A 24,077-nucleotide genomic window follows, 5' to 3' on the forward strand; every position below is an offset into this window, starting at 1 on the left:
AAAGAAAGAAAGAAAGAAAGAAAGAAAGAAAGAAAGGAAGGAAGGAAGGAAGGAAGGAAGGAAGAAAGAAAGAAAGAAAGAAAGAAAGAAAGAGAAAAGAAAAGAAAAGAAAAGAAAAGAAAAGAAAAGAAAAGAAAAGAAAAGAAAAGAAAAGAAAAGAAAAGAAAAGAAAAGAAAAGAGTGAGAAGCATGAAAATTGGCAAGCAGCAGTGTGGTCTGAAGACAGCTTCTGAAACCTAAGGTTGGGGTGGGGGTTACTGTGAAGGCAGGTGGGGTTTGTGATCAAGGGAAAAGAACACAGATGGCAACATCCCTGATGCTTTTCAGGACTTTCCTCGCCTTCTTCCTGCTGAGTCAGTCGCCCCTTTTGAGGTTGATACCAGTTGGATCTGAGCTGTCCCTAAAGTCATGTGCTCTAGTGGTTTGAATAGTTTTGCCCCGACCCCCCCCCGACCCCCCATAGATTCATGTTTCAAACCTTGGCCATAGGAAGTGGCACTATTAGGACATGTGGCCTTATTGAAGGAAGTACGTCACTGTGTAGGCGGGCTTTGAGGTCTATAAGCTCCACCCAGTGTGGAATAGAATCTCCTCCTGGCTGCCTTTGGATCAAAATGTAGAGCTCCCTGCTCCTCCAGCACCATGTCTCCTGAACACTGCCATGCTTCCTGCCATGATGATGATGGACTAAACACTGCCATGCTTCCTGCCATGATGATGATGGACTAAACCTCTGAAACTGCAAACAGCAACCCATTAAATGTTTGCCTTTATAAGAGTTGCCTTGGTCACAGTGTCTCTTCACAGCAATAAAACCCATAAAACCATGCTAAAGACTTGGGTGCTCCTGATGGCATAAGCGGGGGTTGGGGTGGGGTGGAAACCTTAGGGGGTGGGTTCTGGTCGGAGAAAGTGGGTCACTGTTGGTGTCCCCTGGAAGCACATATTTCATCCCAGTCCTTTCCTCTAGCTCTTTCCCTTGGCTTCCTGAATACCATATGGTGAATGTTGTTGTCCAGCCATGCGCTCCCAGCCTTGAGCTTCTACCCCAGCTCATGAGCTCAGAGTAACTGGGCCAAATGTCCATGGAAATGTGAGACAAAATAAATCCTCTCTCCTTTTAAGTTGTCCACGTCAGGTATTTTGTTGCAGAAAAGCTAAGACATCCATGGACTTTCTTGGGTTTGCCATCATATTTATTATTATTTTATTATTATTCATGTTTGATTTTGTTTGTGTCTACCAGGGTTACAGTGTCAGTTTCTTAGATTGCTTAGCTAGTGACACTAGCCGTCACTATCCTTGAGCATGAGTTGCTCGAAGTGTAAAACAATCATTTCTAAATGTATTTCATTTTAAAAGAAGCAATTTAATACTCTGGTTTCTCTTCAAATTGTGTAAAAAGAAGCAATTTGTCTGTCTCAGGGAAGATGAGTTGCAAAAAACATAATGAGGCTGGAGAGAAGACTATCCCAGGGCTAACTAGAATGCACTTGAAATTCCAGGTTAGGAACTGAAGAACTTCTGGGCTCAGCCAGCACTGAGAAGTAACATTTGTCTGGGAGCCAGGTGACCTGCAGGCAACAGTCCAGACCCCACAGAGGAGCTAGAACTAGGTCATAGAGTAGGCTGTTCCCTCCTCCTGCTCTCCTCCCTTCAGCCTCTGTGAAACCTCACAGTCTCCTGTACTGTTTAAACGCTTCCTTTATTTTACAGTTCTTTTTTTTTTCTCTTGTTCCATTTATGTGTGTGTGGTTCAAACTGGACTCCAGAAGCCCAGAAACACCTGTGCTCATATGATTCTCCTGGCCCTTTGGTTCAGAGTCTCAAGGCTGAGCCAGCTCCACCTATGACCTGGTTCCCATTAGGCTAGTTTTCACCCTGGGTCCAGTCATCGTAGCAGAGAAATGCTTCTCTCAGATTACCAGCAATGGCAGTGCAGAGTCTTCAGTCACAAGGTTAGGTTCACTGAAATAACATCGGTGGAAAGGGGGCACTCAGGAAAGGCTCCCTGTGTTTTAGGGACTTCCTGGAAGTGGAAATCACTAGAGGAACATTTTCCAAATACTCTGTGCAGAGTATTGGTCTGTGGGAAGAAACAAAGAGTAGTGTAGGTCTGGTGGTTTTGAGAAATGGACAGTCTTACAAACCAACTTGGACTCTTTTCTGAAATGGATAGGGTGCTGGTGGGCATTCACATCTCACAGGGAGACACAACCATTAGGGCTTTGTCTACTCAGCCCTTTGACCTGGACTATTTTGCAGGTCTGAGATTTGGTGACACACAGAACAGGAAGCCTGGCTAAGATCATTTCCACGTCCCATGCTTCAGCTGAAATTCTCTGCAGGTTTTCCCCTCTGGTCTTATTAGCTTAATAAGCTATCACACTCAGAAGGAATGGGCTTGTTTGGTGTACATGAAATTCCCATGGAATTTACTCTCAGAAATTCAGATGGACAGAATTTCAAAAGTGTTCCATTCACAACCAATAATTGACTCCGCGGCATTTAAACCTTGCGTGCAATACAATAAGAACAAAATAGATCCACCCTGCTCACCCATTTCAAAACAGCAATTTCCAAGGCTACTTGGTTTTGGTAGAAGCCAAGAAATTTAGGAGAGAACTCAGAGAAAAGTCTCCAGGGGATATTATTCAGATACTAGACACAGCACTTAAGTTGGAACCATTTTTTTTTAACTTCGGTATTTTATGTTTTGCCATTTTTAAAATTCTTCTCTTGTTTACTACATCCTGAACTCAGTTTTTTTCCTCCCTCTACTCTTCCCAGTCTCTCCCATCACCTCCCCTCTCCCCCCCTAGATCCATTCCTCCTCTATTTCCCTTCAAAAAAGAATAGGCCTCCCATCCATATCAACCAAACATGGCATAACAAGTTACAATAAGACTAGGCACAAACCCTCATATCAAGGCTGAAGGAGGCAGTCTAATAGGAGGGAAAGGGTCCCAAGCACAGGCAAAATGTCAGAAATACCCTCCACTCTCACTGTTCGGAGTACCAGGGAACACCAAGCTAACCATCCCTGGATGCAGAGGACCTAATTCACACCCATACAGGGTCCAGGTTTGTCTCTTCAGTCCCTGGGATCCCCTGTGAGCCCTGCTTAGTTGATTCTGAGGGCTCCATTCTTGCGGTAAATGGACATCGAGAAGAATTCAGTCTGTCATTTTGACTTTCTGTGCTTATCAGTGTCATTTGTTTTAAGGTTCTCCAAAATACACATGGCTGGTTCTGTAAAATGGGTATGGTGTTCAAATAGACAGATTCCTGCCATAGAGATTTTTGACTTGAATGCAAAGTTCACAGTAGCTGGGGCTAGGAAGATGGCTCAGTAGGTAAAGTGCATGTTGCACAAGCAAGCAAGTCAGGAGTTCAGGTCCCCAGCACCCATATAAATGCCAGTGTGCATGTGAGGAGATATGCCTATAATCCAGCACTTGGGAGCAAGCGATGAGGGATCAGTGGGGCAAGCTGTCTAGCTAGACTGGCCAAGTCATGAAGCTCTGGGTTAGTGAGAGCCCCTGCCTCGATATACGTAAGACAGAGAACTATTAACCTAGCATCAACCTCTGGCTTTTATAACTGTGCGCGCACACACACACACACACACACACACACACACAAACATACATATATACAAGCATGCATACTGCACATGATACACATAAATAGGTAAACAAACAAATGAACAAGCAGAAGAAAGGCATGAAGGATGTTAAGGTTTCTCCTGTGTGGAGTGTCATGTCCTTGCATGGCTGCAGAGCTGAGAAGCAGCATGATTGGATATACATTTCAACTACAGAGATTTAAGTAGCTATTATATAACCAACATGGGGGGGGGGCATTAAAGGGCCAGAAAATAGATCTGTTTGCAGGCTGTTGATATCAGTCAGGTTAAAAGCTACTTGCTCAAAAAGAACCAATGAACACAGAGAACTTGTTGGAATCCAAGCATCTTAAAAAGATAGATTTCATAAAGTCCCCTGTCCATGTGTGTGTGCATGTTAGTGTATATGTGTGTGTATGTGTGTGTGCTCAAGAGCGTGCTTGTGCATGTAGGCCAGAGGTCATCCTCATGTGTCATTCCTCAGTTGCTATAATTGCCAATTAGGTTTGGCTGGTGGGCTGGAGAACTCCAAGGGTCCACCAGTTCAAGTACTGTTTACCAAGTGAGCCATCTCCACAACTCCACAGTGCTTCTTGTTCAGAATGATAGCATCCTGTTACAAAATTTAAAAATCTACCTCGAATTAGATAGTTTCATCCAAATGAAACCATGTGGTACTAATGTCGGCCACGCCCCCAAAGCAAAGAATTGATCCTGTGAAGAAGCTTCCAGTGATTAACCCATCCCCAAACGGTTGGTTTCTGAAAGTGAGCAGATGAATACTACACACCTGTTAAGGTTGGGGTGTTAATATTGATGCTCCATGCAGGTTTCTTTACAGCTATCAGGAAGTACAAAGACCAGCAAAGCTTTTGCAGTTGTAGGTTCAATTATCAGGAAGTCTATTGTCTTAGTTAGGATTTCACTGCCGTGAACAGACACCATGACCAAGGCAACTCTTATAAGGACAACCTTTGATTGAGGCTGGCTTACAGGTTCAGAGGTTCAGTCCATTATCATCAAGGTGGGAGCATGGCAGCATCCAGGCAGGCACGGTGCAGGAGGAGCTGAGAGTTCTACATCTTTATCTGAAGGCTGCTACCAGAATACTGACTTCCAGGCAGCTAGGATGAGTGTTTTATGGCCACACCTTCTAATAGTGCCACTCCCTGGGCTGAGCATGTACAAGGCATCACATCTATGCACCTCCTCTAGCTGTGTCTGCTTCCTTCTCTTACCTGCACGCCTCGTGTTGGCCCTGCTCTCCCCAGGATGGATCCTGAAGCTGCGGAACTGGAGAAGCGACATGTGCACAGTGTGTACAAGAACACTGCCCCCTACTTCACTGACCTGCAGAGCAAAGCCTGGCCGCGTGTCCGCCAGTTCCTGCAGGACCAGAAGCCAGGCAGCCTCGTCGCTGACATTGGTAACCCATACTTTTGGTTTTTTTGCCATGTGTGGTCGCTCGTGTACCCATTTACTCACACCCTCTTCACTCATGTCTCCTATTCATTCTAAAAAGAAGCCTGATGTTGTGTTAGTAGCATGGTAGTCTCTTGAACAGTGATTCTCGACCTTCCTAATGCCGCGGCCCTTTAATACAGTTCCTCATGTTGTGGTGACCCCCAATCATAGCATTACTTTGTTGTTACTTCATCGCTGTAACTTTGCTACTGTTGTGTGTCATCATGTAAATATCTGATATGCAGGATATCTGGTAGGCAACCCACAAGTTGAAAACCGCTGCTTTAGAGTATTCAATTTACAGCCAAAAGTCACATCATCAAAGTCTGCAAGCAGAAAGCATCTCCCAGCCTGTACTGAGAGATCCATGCTGGGCCTTGATGCACATCCTCTATCCACACCAACCTGACACAGATGGAATAAAATAAGGATGGAAACGCCATGACATTAGACGTTTTCCATTTAGAGACTTTCACATTTGGAAGGTGTGTTTTGTATCCTTGGCTCATGGTAAGTGGTTCTATGTACTTTTATGAAAGGCCCAGACTTGTGAGGTGATGAGCTAAGTTTTGCACCCTTTCATTTCTCTGATGGGTCTCTCCCCCTTGTCTGTAGGCATCATATTGGCAGGGCATGCCTTTAATTGGGTAGTCCTTCCATAATCACTGATTTATGTGGGGAACTTCAGCTCAGCATCTTTCCGCATTGAGGAGTAGTAAACCACACTTAGTTTAAGACTAAGGTTTAAGGTGTGGTTGGATTCCCACTTCCAACTAACTCCACTTTCCAGGAATCACAAGGTTGCTGTGCCAGAGGTAGCTAAGGTAGCCATGTCCAAGGTGGGAGTCCAAAGAAGATCTCCAGCATGTCAGTTTTAAAACCAAATACGGTTTCCTGGGGTGATGGATATGGTTTCAGGGGTAATACGCATGCTCTCTCTGTTCAGAGCTCTGAGTTCAAATCCTCCTGCCACAAAATGGGAAGGGTATCTGATTTGAGAGGATGTAATGAGCTCAGAGGTCCCACTGTCCACTGTCCGTGCAAAGCACAGGACTTTCATATGGCTGGGGAGGAAAGGTGCAATTCACTAAGGAGGTTTGAGAGAGAAGCACACATAATAAGGCACTGCTTATCTTACATCTTATGTCTAAATAAATTCTAAAGTGCAGCAAAGGCTTAAGTGTAAGAAAATGAAATTAGGAAGGATAGCGAACTGGTTTTAACATTATCCTGATACAGAGGGCCTCTCTATGTCTTTTGTTTGTTTGGCTGGTTGGTATTTTTGGTTTTGGTTTTTGGTTTTGGGGAACAGGATTTCCCTGTGTAGCCCTGGCTATCCTGAATCTCAGTACATAGATCAGGCTGGCCTCTCGGCCACAGAGAACCCCCTGTCTTTGCCTCCCAAGTGCTGGGATTAAAGGTGTGTGCTACTCTCTCCCAGTGCCAGTCTCTATCTCTGTTTCTCTGTTGTCCATGCTTCAAAAATAATCTATAAAAGAAATAAATCAGTTGTTATATTTGTGGTGTGTTCTAAATGTATCATAGCCACGGGCTTGGTGAACGGCAACTCACTGTCCCAGGGAAGCCTCTGGGGTGAGAGGTGCAGCTAGGCACTGATCATGGACTCCTGTCAGTTCCCCTGTTTGCTTGCATTTCCGTTTAAGGGTTTCTTATTCTCTATGTCTTTCTGGTTTGTTGACATTGAACTTTCAATCAACCGATTCTACTTATGCTTGCACAAAGCATTGTCTCACACAGTCTGCCCACAGACACGGTAGCCTTCTCCTGGGGAACCCACACATGTTTCAGGGAAGAGGGGTGCATTTGTAAAAAGCAAAAACACAAAAAATTTCGAAAACGTAGGCACGAAATAAACTGTGAGGAAGACACTCGTATATGTATGGTATTAGCTGACATAGACTCCACTTAGCCAAGGGCAGAGGAACTTTTACTTCTCTGGGCTTTGTTAGGACAACAATGTAGGAGACACCAGATTCCAGAGACTGCACTCTGAGGTTTTATGTAAGTATCCCTGGTGTTACCAAAACTGTGAGGAAGTCATCAATTATACTTCTATTTTCTGGGCATGGGAAGAATTTGCAGGAAAGAATTGGGCACAGTCTGTTGTTTCTGGGCAGTTTGTGAGAAAGGTTAAGTTTTATAAACTTTTACATAGCTGGGGGATTTCATCCCAGAAAATTGCAAATGGCACCAGAGCCTGAGGTCAGCCTGGGTGGGTACCCGACAGCTTGGTTCCAAAGTTCGCCTGTGATAGACCAGATACTTTTGTGGCTCAGTCGAGCCTCGCAACTCATTAAGTGTCCAAACCAATTAGTGCCTTGGATTTTCTTCCCAGACAACAATCTGAGGACTGCAGCAACTCATTTTGTCCCCTTATAGTGCACACACCATAATGACCTTGCAAGGGCTGTCAGTGCTGGGCTTAGCAATATAAATAAACCTTATTAGCTAGATAAACAGCTAATATGGAATGAGTCAGTAGTATCGAAAGTCCTATAAAAGTATAAAGTCTAAAGATCTAAAAGCAAGCAGAGTACTATATAAGCAATATTGCTAGTAAGAACCGACATGTAAAATAAAAGTATGCTAATGAAAATTCAAAAACAAATTGTTGAGATGCTAAGGAAATATGCTAATGTGACTCTCACGGTGACCCTGTCCACAACCAGAATAGGAAAGTACAAAATCTTTGCTTGCTGTACAGAACATTTTTTAAAAATTAGTGTAAGGCCCCAGATCCTGTCATTTGCGACATCATGTGGGAACACAGAAAACATGATGCTTAATGAAATAAATCAGACAAAGAAAGACAAAGGTTTCATGCTTGCAGTTAGATGTGAGACCTGGAAGCATTGAACTCAGAGTCTAGAGAAATGATTACAGGAGGTGGAACAGAGATGGGGTGAGAAGAAGATGTGAATCTTGAGATGTTAATCAAATGATGCCCAGGTTCATTAGTCAAGAGAAGCAAATCTACAAGATAGAAAGAAAAATGCCAGCATCCCAAAGCCAAATGGTAAAAGGATATAAATGAATCCTTTTATTTATAAGGATTGCATGAAGTCGGAGAATTCAGATGTGCAGATCATCTACATACAGGGGTTTAGTTACAAAGCTATGGAAGGACACACAATGAAAGAAGCCACTCCATCATATCAAGTCTCCAGACACTAGGTATCCCATGCTAGGGATAACGCTTCCTACCAGCTCACTATGCAACCTTGACCTATTTTGTGTGACTATAGGAGCCTCTGGATGCATGTGACTGGATGTCCCTTTCCTGATTACACAGATGGTGGTACCGCATAAAGTCACCCATCTAGCCTTGGACATCTTTAATATATTACATACTCATTTACATGAGTTGCCCAGGATTATAAATCTGCATAGTATCCAGGCTAATGGGAGCACAATACCAGACTATTTTCCCCCTGACTTTTGGCACCATAGACTATAAGAGGAATGATAGTCTTTGAATCCCTCTCTGCAAATCACTAACTCTATCTGTCGTAAATACATATTTTGCCCATTTAGTTCATATATGATTTATGTACTTAGGCAAATCAGTAAATAGTAACGTTTTGATTACAAGGTGAAGGGTGTGTTTTAAAGTAGTTGAAATTCAAAAAGAAATAATGGTATTCTAACCAGAAATTCTTCCGCTGTGCTGGATTTAGCCAATAAATAGGAGGGCTGGTTGGAGAGGGAAGAGCTACGTTACTAACAAGGCTGAAAATTGAAAGCCAGGCTTTCTCTAGACCTAGGTCTCTTAGCTATAGGTTATGAGCACAAAGCTTTTATAGGATCTTTTAAGAAGCCATATCAGTAAGGCAGGCACTGAACTAGCTATCATTTTTAGGGTGGTCTGTTTTTTTTTTCTGATAAATGGTTGGTGTATCCCCCGGCCCCTCTCTCTTTCATATGCATAACCCACAGGTAAAAAGAAAATGGCTGCTTTTATGGCAGGGTGGAAGAAGTCAGAGAAAAACTGCTTTCACATCCCTTGTTTCATATGGTCCAGAAAAATAATCTATGATAGCTGTACTTATGGCTTGAAAGTCTGTAGCAAGTAAAAGGACAAGGACAATAGCAAGTGATAGCGAGACAGAAGCAGCAAGTAGGTAGAAAACATCTTCAAGTCAGTTTGCAACATCCAGCAGAAACCATCATCCAAACAACATTTACAACATCCAGCAGAGAGATTAAGTGAAAAAATGTCTCACTATAGAACCCAGACTGGCCTGAACTAGACATCCCCCTGCCTCAGCTAAGGTGTCTGCTCCCATATCATGTGGGAAATGACAAGTGTCTGCCCCCATACCATTCTGGAAACCCAAAAGATAGAGATTAAAGGAACATGGAGACTGTCATAAACCACACCTTCCATGGTTCAACAGCAGAAACACTGAGACAGATCCAGGAAACTTTGCAACTGACCCATGTGGCCATGGCAGTTTACCCAGAATGGGCTGGTCCATTTCATGTCACTTGCATGTAGCATGGAAGGAAGCACTTGGGTTGAAGGTTTTAGCTAAATGAGTTCATAAAGCAAGAGAGAGACCAGAACTATGTCTGGCCAATGACATGACTCTGGACTCAAAAGAAAAACTTAAAATGTGCATTTTATTTGTCTCTTTCAACAACAATAACAAAACCATAGAAAAAAGAACTCTTCTAGGTGAGATATTAACAAAGAACAAAATTGTTAATGTAGTTGTCTCTTGTCTGAGGATGTACCTAGGATGCCAAGCTCTTGCCTAGCATGATGGGGCTCTTGCCTAGCATGATCAATCTCAAGTACAAATGGAAAGCAGGGCGGGTTTTTCCTACAGATATTAGAAAAGTATTCGTTTTTGTTATTTTCATCAAATATTCACCCATATTGACTCAAAAGATTTTGTTGAATTGGAGCCATGCTCTCTTAACCTCTGTAGACACTTTGTGGTGCAGAGTACAAAACTGAGAAGAAAGCAAGCATTCAGACACTTCCCAGTGTCTCTTTAGAGCTGGGCATGATTATTAATGAGATCTTGCAAGGGAACAGGAGTGTCATGGACTGGAGCCTTCTATGGTATCATGATCTTGCCAGCATCTCAGAGTTGCGCTCAGAAAGGAGCAACTGCATCGTGTCTGGAGGTTCTGTCCAAGGTGATGTCATCAGAAATGAACATGGAAGGATGAGTGGAGGATGCTAGAGAGCTGGGCACCAAGAGGGGCGAAAGCTGAGCCTCGTTGTTATGAAAGGCTTTCTGAACATCCTCCACCATCTGACATGACTTATGAGCAGGTTCTCACCAGAATCCTCAAAGCGATTTCCTCTTTCTTTTCTCACAGTGTATCTCCCAAGCCAATAAAAGGAGAAATGAATTTCCAAGATACTTATTAAAATAAGGCTATCATCGTTGACACAGACAGGACTTTAACACTGCAATACAGTGTGATTTATACTTTCCGTGACTGTCTTCAAATAGCAGACACTTTTATTCATAAGCGTTAGGAATAATGGCTATGAGATCTAAAATGAGTATCTAATCTCTTTCTATTGAAAGAATAACATTGGAAAACTAATTTTTTTTTTATTCACCTCCTCTCCACTGTCACAGATGGCACCAGGGAACCTTTGCTTTATTTTTTTCTTGCCTCATCATTTTGAAATAGTATATTAAAATGGAATTATTAAAGAGCTGTCCTAGACTTGTTACTCAGAAGCAGCAAACTCTGAATTTAACCAGTGAGTGATCTTTCCATGCCCCAGAAAATCCTCTAAATAAGAAATGCCAGGAGATTAAAAAAAAAAAAATCAGCTCCCTTGATTTCTTCACCCACCTCTGGGACCTAATTTACATATTTGAGACTGAAGACCTTGCTAGGAGCCAGATGTAGATGCATGTCCCTAGGGTGCCAATTTCTTGGAAGACTGAAATGGCAAAACCCCCTTGAGCCCAGGAGTTCAGCCTGGGTAATACAGAGAGACCCAGTCTCAAAAGAGAAGTTGATGGTAGTGCTAAAAGATACAAGGTGGGTGTTCCGTGGCAATTCGTCATTTGTGTTACTCTCTATCGTCCTATATGGTTTGATCTCAGTCTTTGGATTGGATACTTGGGCCTCTGCCACTAGGAAATGAATGTCAAAAACCGTCTGGACTTTTTTCCAGACTCTCTGTTAGAGCTACAGACTGACCCAACAGAGAAGCCTTGTACCTGCTATTAACCTAAGAATGTGTGGGAAGATGTTTCTTCTTCAGTCACAGTGGTGTTTCTTAAAAGCCACATTTTGTTGCCTAGATTTTTCTCTTCATAGACATTCAAAAGTTGTTAGCAGTAATTTGTTCAACAAGGTCAGAAATTGATAAGACCCATTGAAACAGACATTTGACACAGCACACACGCACAAAGTAAAATGCATACATCACTATGAAGACACCGACCCCTCATGGTTGACCCCAGTTTCCGGATGTCGTAGCCTGTGTTTCCCAAGGATGAGCCAGCTCATGAGATTAGGCTGTGCTACTGTGCTGAACTCCATGGGCAATGCTTCAATAAATATTCCATACATATTTCCTCTCTTGTGTATGAAACAATACGTAAGTGTTCTCTGAAGTGTTGAATCTTGGTCATTTAATATAAAGTTCATCCATTACAGCACACATTAACTTGCATCGTTCCAGGAAGGACAGCATGTGACGCTGGTTTTTCTCTTACAGGTTGTGGAACTGGAAAGTATCTTAAAGTGAACAGCCAAGTCCATACTCTGGGCTGTGACTACTGTGGGCCTCTGGTAGAGATTGCCCGGAATAGAGGGTGTGAAGTCATGGTATGTGACAACCTTAATCTCCCCTTTAGGGACCAGGGCTTCGATGCTATCATCTCCATAGGAGGTAAGGCAGCCAGGCTTTCATACTTTGCCATGAAAAAAAAAAAAAACCACAATCAGACAACTCACGTGACTCAGTGTCCATTCTGTGTAGAGGTCTATGCAATGCATTTTGTCTAAATTTAAAATATACACACTCTGTCACATGACTTATTTGACTCCTGTCTAATACAGTTTTGATATGTAAGCGGTTTTAACTTTCAACTTTCAGGCTGTTATTGTGTTATTTTTGATGATTTGTTCCCATGTGTTTCGCTACCTGCAAGAAGGGTGTCGGAGTGCCTACTCACTGAAAACGTTCTTTGCTCTATTGAGATCAGGTCAGATCCTCCTGACACAAAGGGGATTACTCAGGTTTCATGTTAACAAAAACAGACTACAGCAGTGTCCTTGAATTTCAACAGAAAATTCTAGAACTAATGTACTGAACATCCCCCCACCCCAAACAAGTATGCCATCCACTGCTACCCAAGTTCCCGGAAAAGACAGGCCCTACCTGGTCCCAGATTTCATTGTTTTAGCATGTCTTTCTGTTCCTAATTCTAAAAGTTGTTGATGAGTCTAGGGATTTTTTTTTTCTCACATTTCACAAGCCTCCCCAGAAAACTCCATGCCAAAGGGAACAAAACAACAGGAATATCAGCAAAGTCCATGCCTGAAACATGCACGGATGCATGAGACGTAGCTCATTTTACTCTGTACTACTTACTAGGAAACCCTGTACTACAGCAATCCCCTAGCCAGGCAGGGTGGTACACACCTTTTTTTTTTCCACATTGGTAGAAATCTTTATATTTTGGTGCAGAATTGAAGTTATATTTTTCTTACATTGGTACAGAATTTATATATTGATACAGGTTTAAGGTTTCATTGGTATTAATCTTTGTATACTGATAGAAAATTTAAATTAATTTTGTTACCTTAGATAGGTACTTAGATAGGCAAATCATTTAAGAATAAAAGGTTAATCCCAGTCCTTTTATCTATTATTTCTTTTTTGTTGTTGTTTTTTTTTTTTGTTTTGTTTTGTTTTTTCGAGACAGGGTTTCTCTGTGTAGCCCTGGCTGTCCTGGAACTCACTTTGTAGACCAGGCTGGCCTCGAACTCAGAAATCTGCCTGCGGGTGGTACACACCTTTACTCTCACTCAGCATTTGGGAGACGGAAACGAGTAGATCTCTGTGAGTTGAAGCCAGCCTGGTCAACATAGCAAGCTGTAGGACATCCAAGACTACACAGAAAGACTTTGTCTGAAAAGTCCAAAAACTAGAAACAGATGACTCTTCTGATAAATTCTTTTCAGTGGTAAAATCTTTTACAAAGCAAATTACTTGATTGAACACATTTTTTAAATTAGCCTTTTGACATAACAAACTTTATCAAACTATCAAAATAAGGTGATCTTATGGAAGTTGACTACCATTCATGATTTTATATATATAATTAATTAAATTAATATATATTATATACTTTCTTGAACTAGACAAGAGGTTGTTAGGTCTCCTCAGATGGGAACTGTATCTTTGCATAGTGGGAAGACACCAGCCTGGAATGCCATAACTTTGGAAATGGTCAGGAACAGTGAAAGATGGTTGCCATGGGAACCTCCCTTATGCTGTCTTCCTTCTCTGCACTTGAGACTGTTAGGTGCCTTTTGTGGTCAGCACTAGTCCGTGCAGGGCTGCTATAACAAAGCATCACAGACCCCTGTGTTTTATTTTTTATTTTTTTTTTTTTTGGTTTTTTTTTTTTTGAGACAGGGTTTNTCTGTGTAGCCCTGGCTGTCCTGGCNCTCACTTTGTAGACCAGGCTGGCCTCGAACTCAGAAATCCGCCTGCCTCTGCCTCCCGAGTGCTGGGACTAAAGGCGTGCGCCACCACGCCCGGCGACCCCTGTGTTTTAAACAATAGACTTTTATTTCTTCCCTCAAAGAACCAGGCATGCCAGCTCCTTGAGAAGGCTTGCAGATGCCTACTGCCTCCATCCCTTTTTGCTGATTCCCTCTCTGACATAGTCTTTGTTGGAGTGACACAGATGTATTAAAGGGCTCATTTTGACCTAAGCAACACAATGCTGAACTCTGAATCTTTAGTGGGAAAACATTTTTATTCAATCACTTTTCTAAAGAACTAAAAATTAGAGAGACTTCAGGAGAAAGATAGAGTATTTGTGCTCATAATCACAAAGCTGTTTATGTAGATTTTGGAGTCCACAAGGCTCCTATCCCAGCACCACTCCGCTACTGTGACCGAGTATGTAGTGTTGACTCCTTATCTGCTTTTCAGAAATGTTCCATGTTCCTGTGCTCTCAGCTTAAAGGTCCCACCTTTCCCTTACAGAAAATGGAGGATGCTACACTCTCATGTGTGTCTGTTCCAAAGCTTATGTTAGAATGTGTCACAGCTCTTCTGAATGTATGAAGCCTGTTATAAAAGTGAGTTCATTATCACAAGGAAAGTCCCTAAACGAGAGTTGGAGAGAGATTGGCACAACTTTTTCCAAGGAGAGGTGAACCCCAGATAGGGCATCTAGTACAGTCAGGTTTCTGATAGGAACATGGGAAGACTTACTTATTACTTTCGTGTCTCAAAGGCAACTTGCCACTGAAAAATTCCCACCAAACATAGCTTATAACTCATGGATAAGTGTCACAATGTATAACTCATGGATAAGTGTCACAATGTGTAGGCAGCTTCACTAAAGGGTCTCCTCTCCCCCAGCAACTGCTTACTCTTTGTATAGTCTCAGTGAGCGGCTTTTAAGTCTTGTAAATTTTGAGAACTTCTAGTCTTCCAGGGTCTCAAACTGCACCTTCCTTGAAGTTTTCAATTCAGAGGAAATATCTGTGTATCAGTGAGCTTGGCAGGGTGTCCCCCTCAACTCCCCATGCCTCACTCACTGCTCTTTATCATTTGTGCCCTAAGCTATATCAGGAGGCAGCCAGAAGGCCCTCACCTATGCTGACCTGCTGGTTTGAAGAATTATGCTCAACTGGAAACACGACCCGAATAGGTTTCTATTGTTTAAAGTTTATTGTTTCGTGTTTCTATCGTTTATAGTTTACCTAGTCTTTGGCATTCTGTTACAGTAGCAGAAATGCACTAATACACCTCATTACTATCTTTTAATTGAAAAGGACTTGAGAGACATGGTGGCACATAGCTATAATCCCAGCCCTGTGCAGGCTGAGGCAGGAGAATCATAAGTTTAAAGTCAACCTGGAGTACACAAAGAAGTGTTGACTCAAAATAAATTAGCCTAACAAAAATGTTCCTTTAAGTTCCCAAATATGCTATTAGGAATTATAGCTATGAGGTAGCATGATAAGGTCATTTTCACATTTAGAATAATATGAGAAGTTTCAAAACTCACTCTTACATTCATATGTATTTTTCCCTATTTTTGAATTTCATATTTTGGCATTTCTGGCTTGTCCTGACATGAGGACATATCTTTCCCTCACTTCTTTATTTTCTTACGAGTCTTTTAGTAAGAGAGAGACAACTGCCGTACTCGGCTATAGGCACACCGTGCTTCCCTGGCAGATTCCGAGAAGGAACACGTTTTGCCCTTAGAGCAATTTGGCAAACTGTCTAAAATCATCTAGCAGTGTAAACTGGTGTGAATCAACTGCTTACCTCACGCCAGGGTCTCCAACACCCATCCTACAGGGGACATCGGGCAATACCTGGTGATGTTTAGGCGGACTCACCAGGGGACAGGTATATGTGTGCCATCGTCATTGACAGGAGGCTCCCCAACAACAGGAATCCCCAGGCCCCAAACATCAGCGAAAGCAGTGTTTTAAAGCCTGCTTTCTGCCAAACCTGGAAGTTCTGAGTGCTCAGTAAGACCTACACACTTAGAAAGTTGAAGAACAGTAAGTCATAAAGTGAGTGACTTGACAGGGTGTTAAAGGAAATCTGCTGTCACCATTTGGTTCTGTAATCCAAAAATTGGATCCAAGTCATCTTTTTAGCCTCTCCACCGGAAAATTGCTCTAAGTACGTATATGCAATGTATATATGGACTGCAAATATGGGATACTATTTTTACATTTGAGTTGTGACTATGATTCACCAACAAAAATGTTCTTTTACTTTTTAAAATTTTTAACATAGTTTCTCAGCAGTGACATTTCAGATAGATCTCACTTTAGTGATGCTCATGGTGCGTCCTACCAGAACTTGTATGTGTGTGTGTATATATAACATGTGTGTGTGTGTGTGTGTGTAACACATTTGACATGTGTGAGGAAATCTTCCTCTATAAGCTTCTTTTTCCTCCAAAACATTTGACTTGGAGCTGGAGGGATGGCTCAGCTGTTAAGATCACCCACTACTTTGTGGAGGACCCGGGTTCGGTTCCACAACCCAGGTTGGGTGGGTCACAGCTGCCTAGTGCAATCCCAGAGGATCCAATACCCTCTTTAGCCTCCATAGGCATCTGTATACATGCACTGTTTGCTCACACAGGTACATAAGCATAAATAAAAATTTTAAAACACTTGCTTTAAAAGTTTGTTACCTACTGCTTGTTACATACTCATTTAAAACACAAGAGTCACTTTTCTGCATAAAACTATGATTAAAAATGAATTATTTTGTACTTATCAATAAATGAAGACTTTGTTTTCTATACAACACCCTTTGAAACCCAGTAGAGTCCTGGAACATTGAAGACCTATTAGTCTATTACAAAGAGATACTTATAGCATGTAAACAGACCTGTTTTAATGTGTTTCCCTTGTCCCCTCTTTGGGTTTTATCAGGTTAATGCAGTGACTTGTCACGATCCACAGAAGCTGCATTCTGTAGAGCCTTGTGGACACTGCACAGCAGCTCACAACTGTCTGTAACTCTGATTCCAAGGGGTTCAATACCCTCTTCTGGCCACTGCACAAATGTGGTGTGAACATACACTTATGCAGGTGAAACACCAGCCCACACACAAATAAAACAGACGATAGATATGATAGGTCGAAACTAATGCCAATTGTATTCTTGAGTGACCTCCCTCCGAAAACTTTTTATAGAGAGATCAGACTTTTTATATGGACCAGACTTCCCTTTAGTTATTTGATGCATACCTGTGGCAGGTAAACCTTAGAGCTCACTAGTTTAAAATCCTCACTAAAGGCTAAATGATGTGAGCGCCAAGAGGACAGGTTCAGCTGCTCTCTGCCAGCGCTGCTGCCCACATCAGAGCTGGAGTTGCTCAGTTTTGCTTGGAACCAGACTCCTCCCTGATCTATGTAGAGGCTCCTGTTGGAAAACAGAGCTTCCTCTTGGCACAGTGCTGTGATTAACCTCCAGTACATGATGGATGAGGACTTTTCTATATATTTGTTTGGTGAGAATACACCTAATACAACTGGAGGTACAGTCAGAGGTAGAGTGTCTGTTATCATGCACAGTCCCCTGAGGTCCTTAATTACCTAGTGTGACATAATGAGCACTACTAATAAAATGCACCCTAAGAGCACACATACACGTAGGGGAAAGATGGATTCTACTCAGGAAATACTCGAATCTCCCTCTGACTTTTCAGGGATTAAAAGTGAAATGATAACTAATACATTTTTTAAGCACACACAATTATTGTATTATCACTAGGAAGGGCTGTTAACTTTTGACCTTGTGTTTAGCTGGCTTCTCTTTGCATCATCTAACTAAAAAGTACATAATATTAAAACTTTCTCTGTATCTTGTTTTATTAATATTACTAACACTGATTCATGGTGTTCACCCATGGCTTCTATAGAAACAAATTATTCAGTAAAACAATGAGTTAGTCCCTAGACTCCAACAGAGAACACGGCCGCACTACAAGTCCCTTTCAGATTTCAGTCATTCACATTGGTTATCCTTGTGATAGCCAATTTTCAAATCCCATAGGCTTTGAGGCTGAAGAGAACTTGCTCATTATCTCTAAGGGTTTTTTGTTGTTGTTTTGTTTTGTTTTTTATTAGACTTGAGGGAACTTAAAATCTACAGAATTTGTTAAAGTCAAAAACTGTCTCTGAAAGCCAGACCCATGTTGTTTTTCCAGTTTATTGTGATAAGGTTCTCTGTAGGCCAGAATTTCATGACCAGTGTATATGTGTTTATGTATATGATATATGCACAATGACATCTATATTTTTTCTTTTTTAGTCATACACCATTTTTCTACAAAAGAAAGAAGAATTAGAGCAATAAAGGAAATGGCCAGGGTTTTAGCTCCCGGAGGCCAGTTGATGATTTATGTTTGGGCAATGGAACAGAAGAACCGACACTTTGAGAAACAGGATGTACTTGTGCCGTGGAACAGGGCACTCTGTTCCCGGCTGCTGTCAGAATCCCACCAGTCATGGGGTCATCACTGTGAGCATCCCACGAGCCGAGGCTTCCAGGGTCCGGGTTCCGTGTGCAGCTGCGCAGTGTGTTTTAAGGGCAGATGTGATTCCAAACGATCCCACAGCATGGACTATGGGTCTGCGGTGGCCAGAACCTGCTGCGAAGCTATTTCAAAGGAAGGCGAGCAAGAGAACGGATTGTATAGCAATTTTGGAAAATCTTTTCGTTCCTGGTTTTTCTCCAGGTCTTTGGATGAATCAACCCTGAGGAAGCAAAATGAAAGAGTCAGGCCCATGAAAATCCCAGAGGGTTGGGCCAATAGCACCGTGTCCCAACAGCCTTCCAGACACCCCAGCTTAGACTTGCACGCTCCGGAGCCATTTTCAACAAAAGGACCGAACTTAGATGAGGTGTTCGTAGACACATCTTCTCAAAGACACTTGGGCTGGCTGAGAACACCTGGCACATCAGACAACTTCAGTGGACACAAGGGAGGAGAGAGCAGGAGGAAGGAGGGGGGCAATTTTCTGGACATCACTGATACCGGGGACAGTGTGACTGCTAGTAACAGCAGCGATCCTTCTGCCAGAAAAATATTAAGGAGGGTTTCTGCATTCGACTCCAACGATTCCAACTCAGAAGACTCAAGCTTTTTGGAAGTGCAACGGGATGCCCCCGATTCCAAAGCCTTCATGCGTTACTACCATGTATTTCGGGAAGGTGAGCTATCCAGCCTGCTGCAGGAAAGTGTGTCTGAGCTGCAGGTTCTGAGCTCCGGCAATGACCATGGTAACTGGTGCATCATTGCAGAGAAAAAGAGGAGCTGGGATTAAACGACATGGCTCAAGGCAGAGGCTACGGTGGTGGCCCATCATCTGTTCAACTGGGCTGGTATGGGTACCAGAAGCAGCATCCTGTTTCATTGTTTTCAAATCCAGGTACAAGTTGGTACTTAAGCACTTTGATCGCATCTTCCTAATTGTTGAGTATGCACGAAGTCTGGCACGTACTGCGTCTGCTACAGGATCTGCCTGCTGAAGTTTCAATAAAAGAATCTGAGGAAGCAACAGGAACTGAACTTTAAGTACAGGCTTGATCTTCCTCCCAGTGATGAAATTATTATAATATGTGTATGTCAAGCGTCAGTATTATCTTTTCGTTTTTAAATATTCTGCTGTTAAATATACCATTTAAAAGCAGTTTTAAAAAAAATAAATTGAGTTGGTTCTCAGGTAATTACTTAGATCTCTGTGGGAGGAACAAGGACACCTGTTCTGTTGCTGGGAGTGTGTTTGAGGCTTGCTGTGGGGGTGTCTTGTTTCCTGACTTTGTTGCTAACTACATCAAGTCTTCTAGTATTGCCCAGATGTTCTAAATTACATGCAAACATCGTTTGGGATAAGCAATGTTAATAATACTGTCTTCAGTGTTGCTCTGAAGCTTCTTAAAGGCGCTGTTAGCAGAGAGTTAGTGTTAGAGCAGGCAGCTCGTATGCCGCAGAGTCAGCATATATCCACAGTACCACAGATAGAATTAAAAAATAAATAAACACACTGTTAGCATGTAGAGAGTGTTACATGGGTAGGAGATGTTCTGTCCTCTGGTGACATTTTCTCCAAAGGTATTAGGAGCATAAATAGCCAACTGAGGTTGTGCCAAAATTACCCAAAGAGTTTTCAACTAGGAAATGCTCATCTGAGTTATCTGAGTCTAATTGGAGCTGTTTTACTTTGCCTGTGGGGACAGATCTGGAAAGTGTCATGTCTTTAGCCTTAGTGGACACATAATTGGGACTTGCTGTTGCATGCCATGGCATTTATTCCCTTGAAGGTAACTGCATTAGATCGTTATATCAACAATCTGGACAGAATCGAAGCTTAGTCACAGGTTGAATTTCTGCTACTCTATAGTGCAGTGATTCAGTGGGCATTGTAAAAAATCCATGCTTTTTTTTTTTTTAAGACTAAACCATGACTGTGATTAATTCTATGTTGTGGATCCCAAGGAACAATTATGAAGGAATTAGAGACTAGACCCGGGAGAAACAAAAATAAGTTGGCCACGGAATATGGTTCCAGATAATTCGTTAACAAGCAGAAAATCAAATAGTCATTGTGCTTTCTGGACCAATATAATGATGGAGATTAGATTAAAATCCAATCTTCATTTTATTTTTTCTCCCACTACAAAATTAACAAAAATTGTAATGGATCATATATTTATTTGGTTGTTTATCCTCTTCAGAGATTTTGTTGGAGCGTAACAAAAAGGAAGCTACTTTTGAAGACAAATTCAAAGGTGATTTGAAAATGCAAAAATGTGTTTTTTAAACTTTAAAAGTCTATCAGATAGTTCCTGAGGTTCTTCAAGTCAAATTTCTATCTCCTCACCCCTGTGGTGGAAGTGGTAGGCATGTCTTGTAATTTTTCATGTACATTTTGTACAGGGAGACATGAAAATAGACACAGGGGTGAAGTATAAGTTAAAAATCTACTGTACCTTCTACTTTTCCAAGTGAAGATATTAAACTGTATGTGCAGTGGCTTCCTGGGAGAAATGGTGACTCTGAACTAGTTAGCAGTGATGACCTCTTTATTATGGTTTCCCCCTTCTCTGAGGTCTGTGTGAGTTTCACTTGGCTTTGCTGCCAGACGTCTGAGCCTGACATCGCCCTGATTGGAATGTGCTACTTAAAGCTTGTTATATGGAACCCAATTCATTAGGCTGTGCCAGGATGCTGTACCAGCTAATATCTCTGAACAAGCTCATAAAATAAACAGACACCCCATTTTGTACTTAAAGCCCTTTGGGATGCTTATTGGGAAGCAGAAAGATTTTCGTACAGCATTGACAGAGCTGGGAACACTAATGACAGCAGCCTTGCTAAGTGCAGGAATTCTATGCACCCAGCCGTTTTGTTGTATATTAAGCAAAATTTGTGGCTGGTAACCTTTCTTCAAGGGATCCCTGTGAAAAGCACTTCTTGCATTCAATTTTTGCCTTTCGATGATTAAAAAGCCATTGGAAACTAGTATAAATATCTCCATCATTTAAAAACTTGCTCTTCTTTAGGACTGTCCTCAGAAAGAAACCCAAGTCATAAATGCGTACAAATAAAGACAGTGTGTGACCATCAGTCTTAATCAGCTAGTGGGTAGACTTCACTGGTCTGTCTAACGTGATCTGAAAACCTTTACTACTGTTAAGACAAAATGATGTTTTTCTAGATCCTTCCTGGCATCAACACAGAGTCCCACTGCCTGACGGAAGTGAAAGTTGGGGGAACTTATTAGATGCTTGTTAGAAGTTGCACTGGTAGTACCTCCCTGGCTTGTGTGGGGAGCTTTGTGGAAACAGACAAGTGATTTGGGGGGTGAGCATGCATTGACATAAACAAAAGATGAAATCAAAATAATATTTTCCTTGGGGGCAAGTGATTGGTGAGTTTCTCTGGGTTATTAGGTTTTGGTATATGTGTGTGTAGGGGTGGGGGATGTTGGTTGGTTGTTGGCAGTTATGAAATAAGACCAGAGTGCTTCAGTAACTATAGGCTGGCTATGCACACACGTTGATTGTCACACAGATTTGATCCTTCCCCCTTGCCTTACATCCCCAGACTGTCTATCACTGATTTTTGCCTATCCATCATCCTGATTCTAGAGGCCAAAGATTCCTGTGTGTTCAACTGACCTTCAACTGACTCAGCAAAACAGTTTGAAGGTAATGCAGATGGGAAATGAGCCAAATGTAAACCAGGAATTCAAAATAGTACTTAAATACTATTTATTGGTTACTGAACAAATGAACACTGGTGGATCTTTCAAATACGTGGGCTTCCAGGAGATCAGAAAATGGGACCCTAGTTATACTCACTATGGAAGCGAATGCCTTAAAAATAAGGTGTGAGGGGCTAGGGAGTGGCTTACTGATTTTAGAGTGCCTACTGTTCCTTCAAAGGACCTGAAATTGGTTCCTAGTGCCCATGTCAGGTGGCTTACAATGCCTCTTTAAGTCTCCAAGAGTAACTGCACTTGCATGTGTACAGACCTATCCATACACGCATGCACACACAAACACACACACACAAAATATTTTTTAAAACCAGGCTATGAACACCCAGCTCGGATAAGGATACTGGCATAACTATTCACTAATCTGTCCTTCACAGCCTGTTCTGAAGGTGAAGAACAAAGCAAGCCAAGTCTCACTTTTCCTGAACAGAAAAAGAGGGAGCTGTAATAATAGCAGCTAACTTTTATCATTTTTATCTGTAACCCCCAATAGCTGTCTCAAATAAATATAATTCCCAATTTGCAGATAAGAAAATCTAAGGCAGGAAAATAATAATAATAATGTGCTAAGTTACCAAAATCTACACATGCAGTAAGTATCACACATGTAGTGAAGGCGGAGCTAAGATTCAGTTCTAGATGGTCTGGATCCAGTCTGAGTTCAGAACCAGGGTGTCCTACATGCCCTCCTGCTGGATCCCAGGCTCTATGCTAAGCAGGCAACCGAGTGTTCAAGGTTAACTGTGATTGTTGCCTGCACAAATGCATTAAGCAGGCTAAGAAAAGACTACACGTCTTTCTCCCCTTTATGTCTTCTTTTCAGTTTTTCACGTGTGTTTGTGTGTGTGTGTGTGTGTGTGTGTGTGTATGTGTATGTGTGTGTCTTTGTGGAGGTCGGAAGACAGCTTGCAAGAGTTGGTTCGCTCCTCTAAGATCTTCATGGTCCCTGAGCCCTCTTACCAGCCCTGTTTTGTCATTTGTTGGTTGTTCAGTTGGTTGGTTTTATAAATCTCTCTCTCTTTGACTTGAAGAAAAAAAGAGATCTTGATCACAGAGCTCTCTAATCACTTTCTACAATTCTTGAATACTCTAAAAAACATATCCCTATTTCCCTGTTTTATTAGTGAAGAACTTGGGGGCTAATGCAGGTATTCTATTTTTATTTGTTCAGAGCTGTGCAGTGTCCCCAGATACAAATGATGAAAAGCCAGGACATATCTGGGGTATTGGGTTGCACATAATATTAAGACATAATGACCAAAAATTCAAGTGTCCTGCTGGAACATGCTTTGTATTTGCTGTATGGCTATGCTCAAATGATATTGTTAGTTTTGTAAAACACAGTATTCAAATCTCCTGCCTGGGGTGGGGGTGGGGGGGCAAGGATTGCAATGCATGTTAATTAACATGGAGAAGGCCTGTCTGACACAGATTTCACTTAACTGAGGCTACCCTGGGCCAACTGACAAGCCTCGAGCACAAGCGCTCGGTAAATCTATTTCAGAATAGAATGTATCCTGAAGGGTAAGATATGAACTCATTCGGAAGGCATGCAGGCCCCTGGTAAGCCGACTCAAGTTCTGTTTCAGACTCATTTCCTACAATTGCACCTGTTTTCTGTTCTGCAATTGGCTATTTTAAACAATGGATTTCATTAAAATTACATAATAACAAGTAATTATCCCATGCCTTGAAGGGATCTGGTATATTCAGACTTGAAACGCTGTAATTATAAGCTTTCCTCAAAGACAGATGCACCAGCAGGCTCATTCCATCAATAGGCACAGGAACGCTACCACTCACTCATTTGGCAAAAAAAAAAAAAAAAAAGTCCCGAGGGATGTAAGAGGATCAGAGGCCCCACTGGATTTTTCAAGTCCTCTGTGTGCAGTCTTGGTTCAGAAACCAGAACTGTATTTTGATGCCATGAACTCCATCTTCATGCCCTTAGTTATATACAAAA

At 41.9% G+C, this 24,077-nt stretch overlaps 1 protein-coding gene across 3 annotated transcripts in view; it reads left to right on the plus strand.

Annotated features, from left to right (window-relative positions):
- Trmt9b (tRNA methyltransferase 9B (putative)) overlaps positions 1–23,429 on the plus strand; it is a 58,308-nt gene extending 34,879 nt beyond the window's left edge. Inside the window, exons 4-6 of one of the 3 annotated variants that reach the window (XM_021170266.2) lie at positions 4,900–5,054; positions 11,817–11,990; positions 18,141–23,429. In XM_021170266.2, the coding sequence (XP_021025925.1) occupies positions 4,901–5,054; positions 11,817–11,990; positions 18,141–19,156 (1,344 nt within the window). In that variant the 5' untranslated portion in view covers position 4,900 and the 3' untranslated portion in view covers positions 19,157–23,429. Of the gene's footprint in view, positions 1–4,899; positions 5,055–11,816; positions 11,991–14,324; positions 14,420–18,140 lie in introns of those variants that run through there. The other 2 variants (XM_029480800.1, XM_029480799.1) reach the window with 2 other exon arrangements.
- The last annotated feature ends 648 nt before the right edge of the window (positions 23,430–24,077 follow it).

The sequence above is a fragment of the Mus caroli genome, chromosome 8 (assembly GCF_900094665.2).
Source record: "Mus caroli chromosome 8, CAROLI_EIJ_v1.1, whole genome shotgun sequence".
In the NCBI taxonomy this organism is placed as follows: Eukaryota; Metazoa; Chordata; class Mammalia; order Rodentia; family Muridae; genus Mus; species Mus caroli.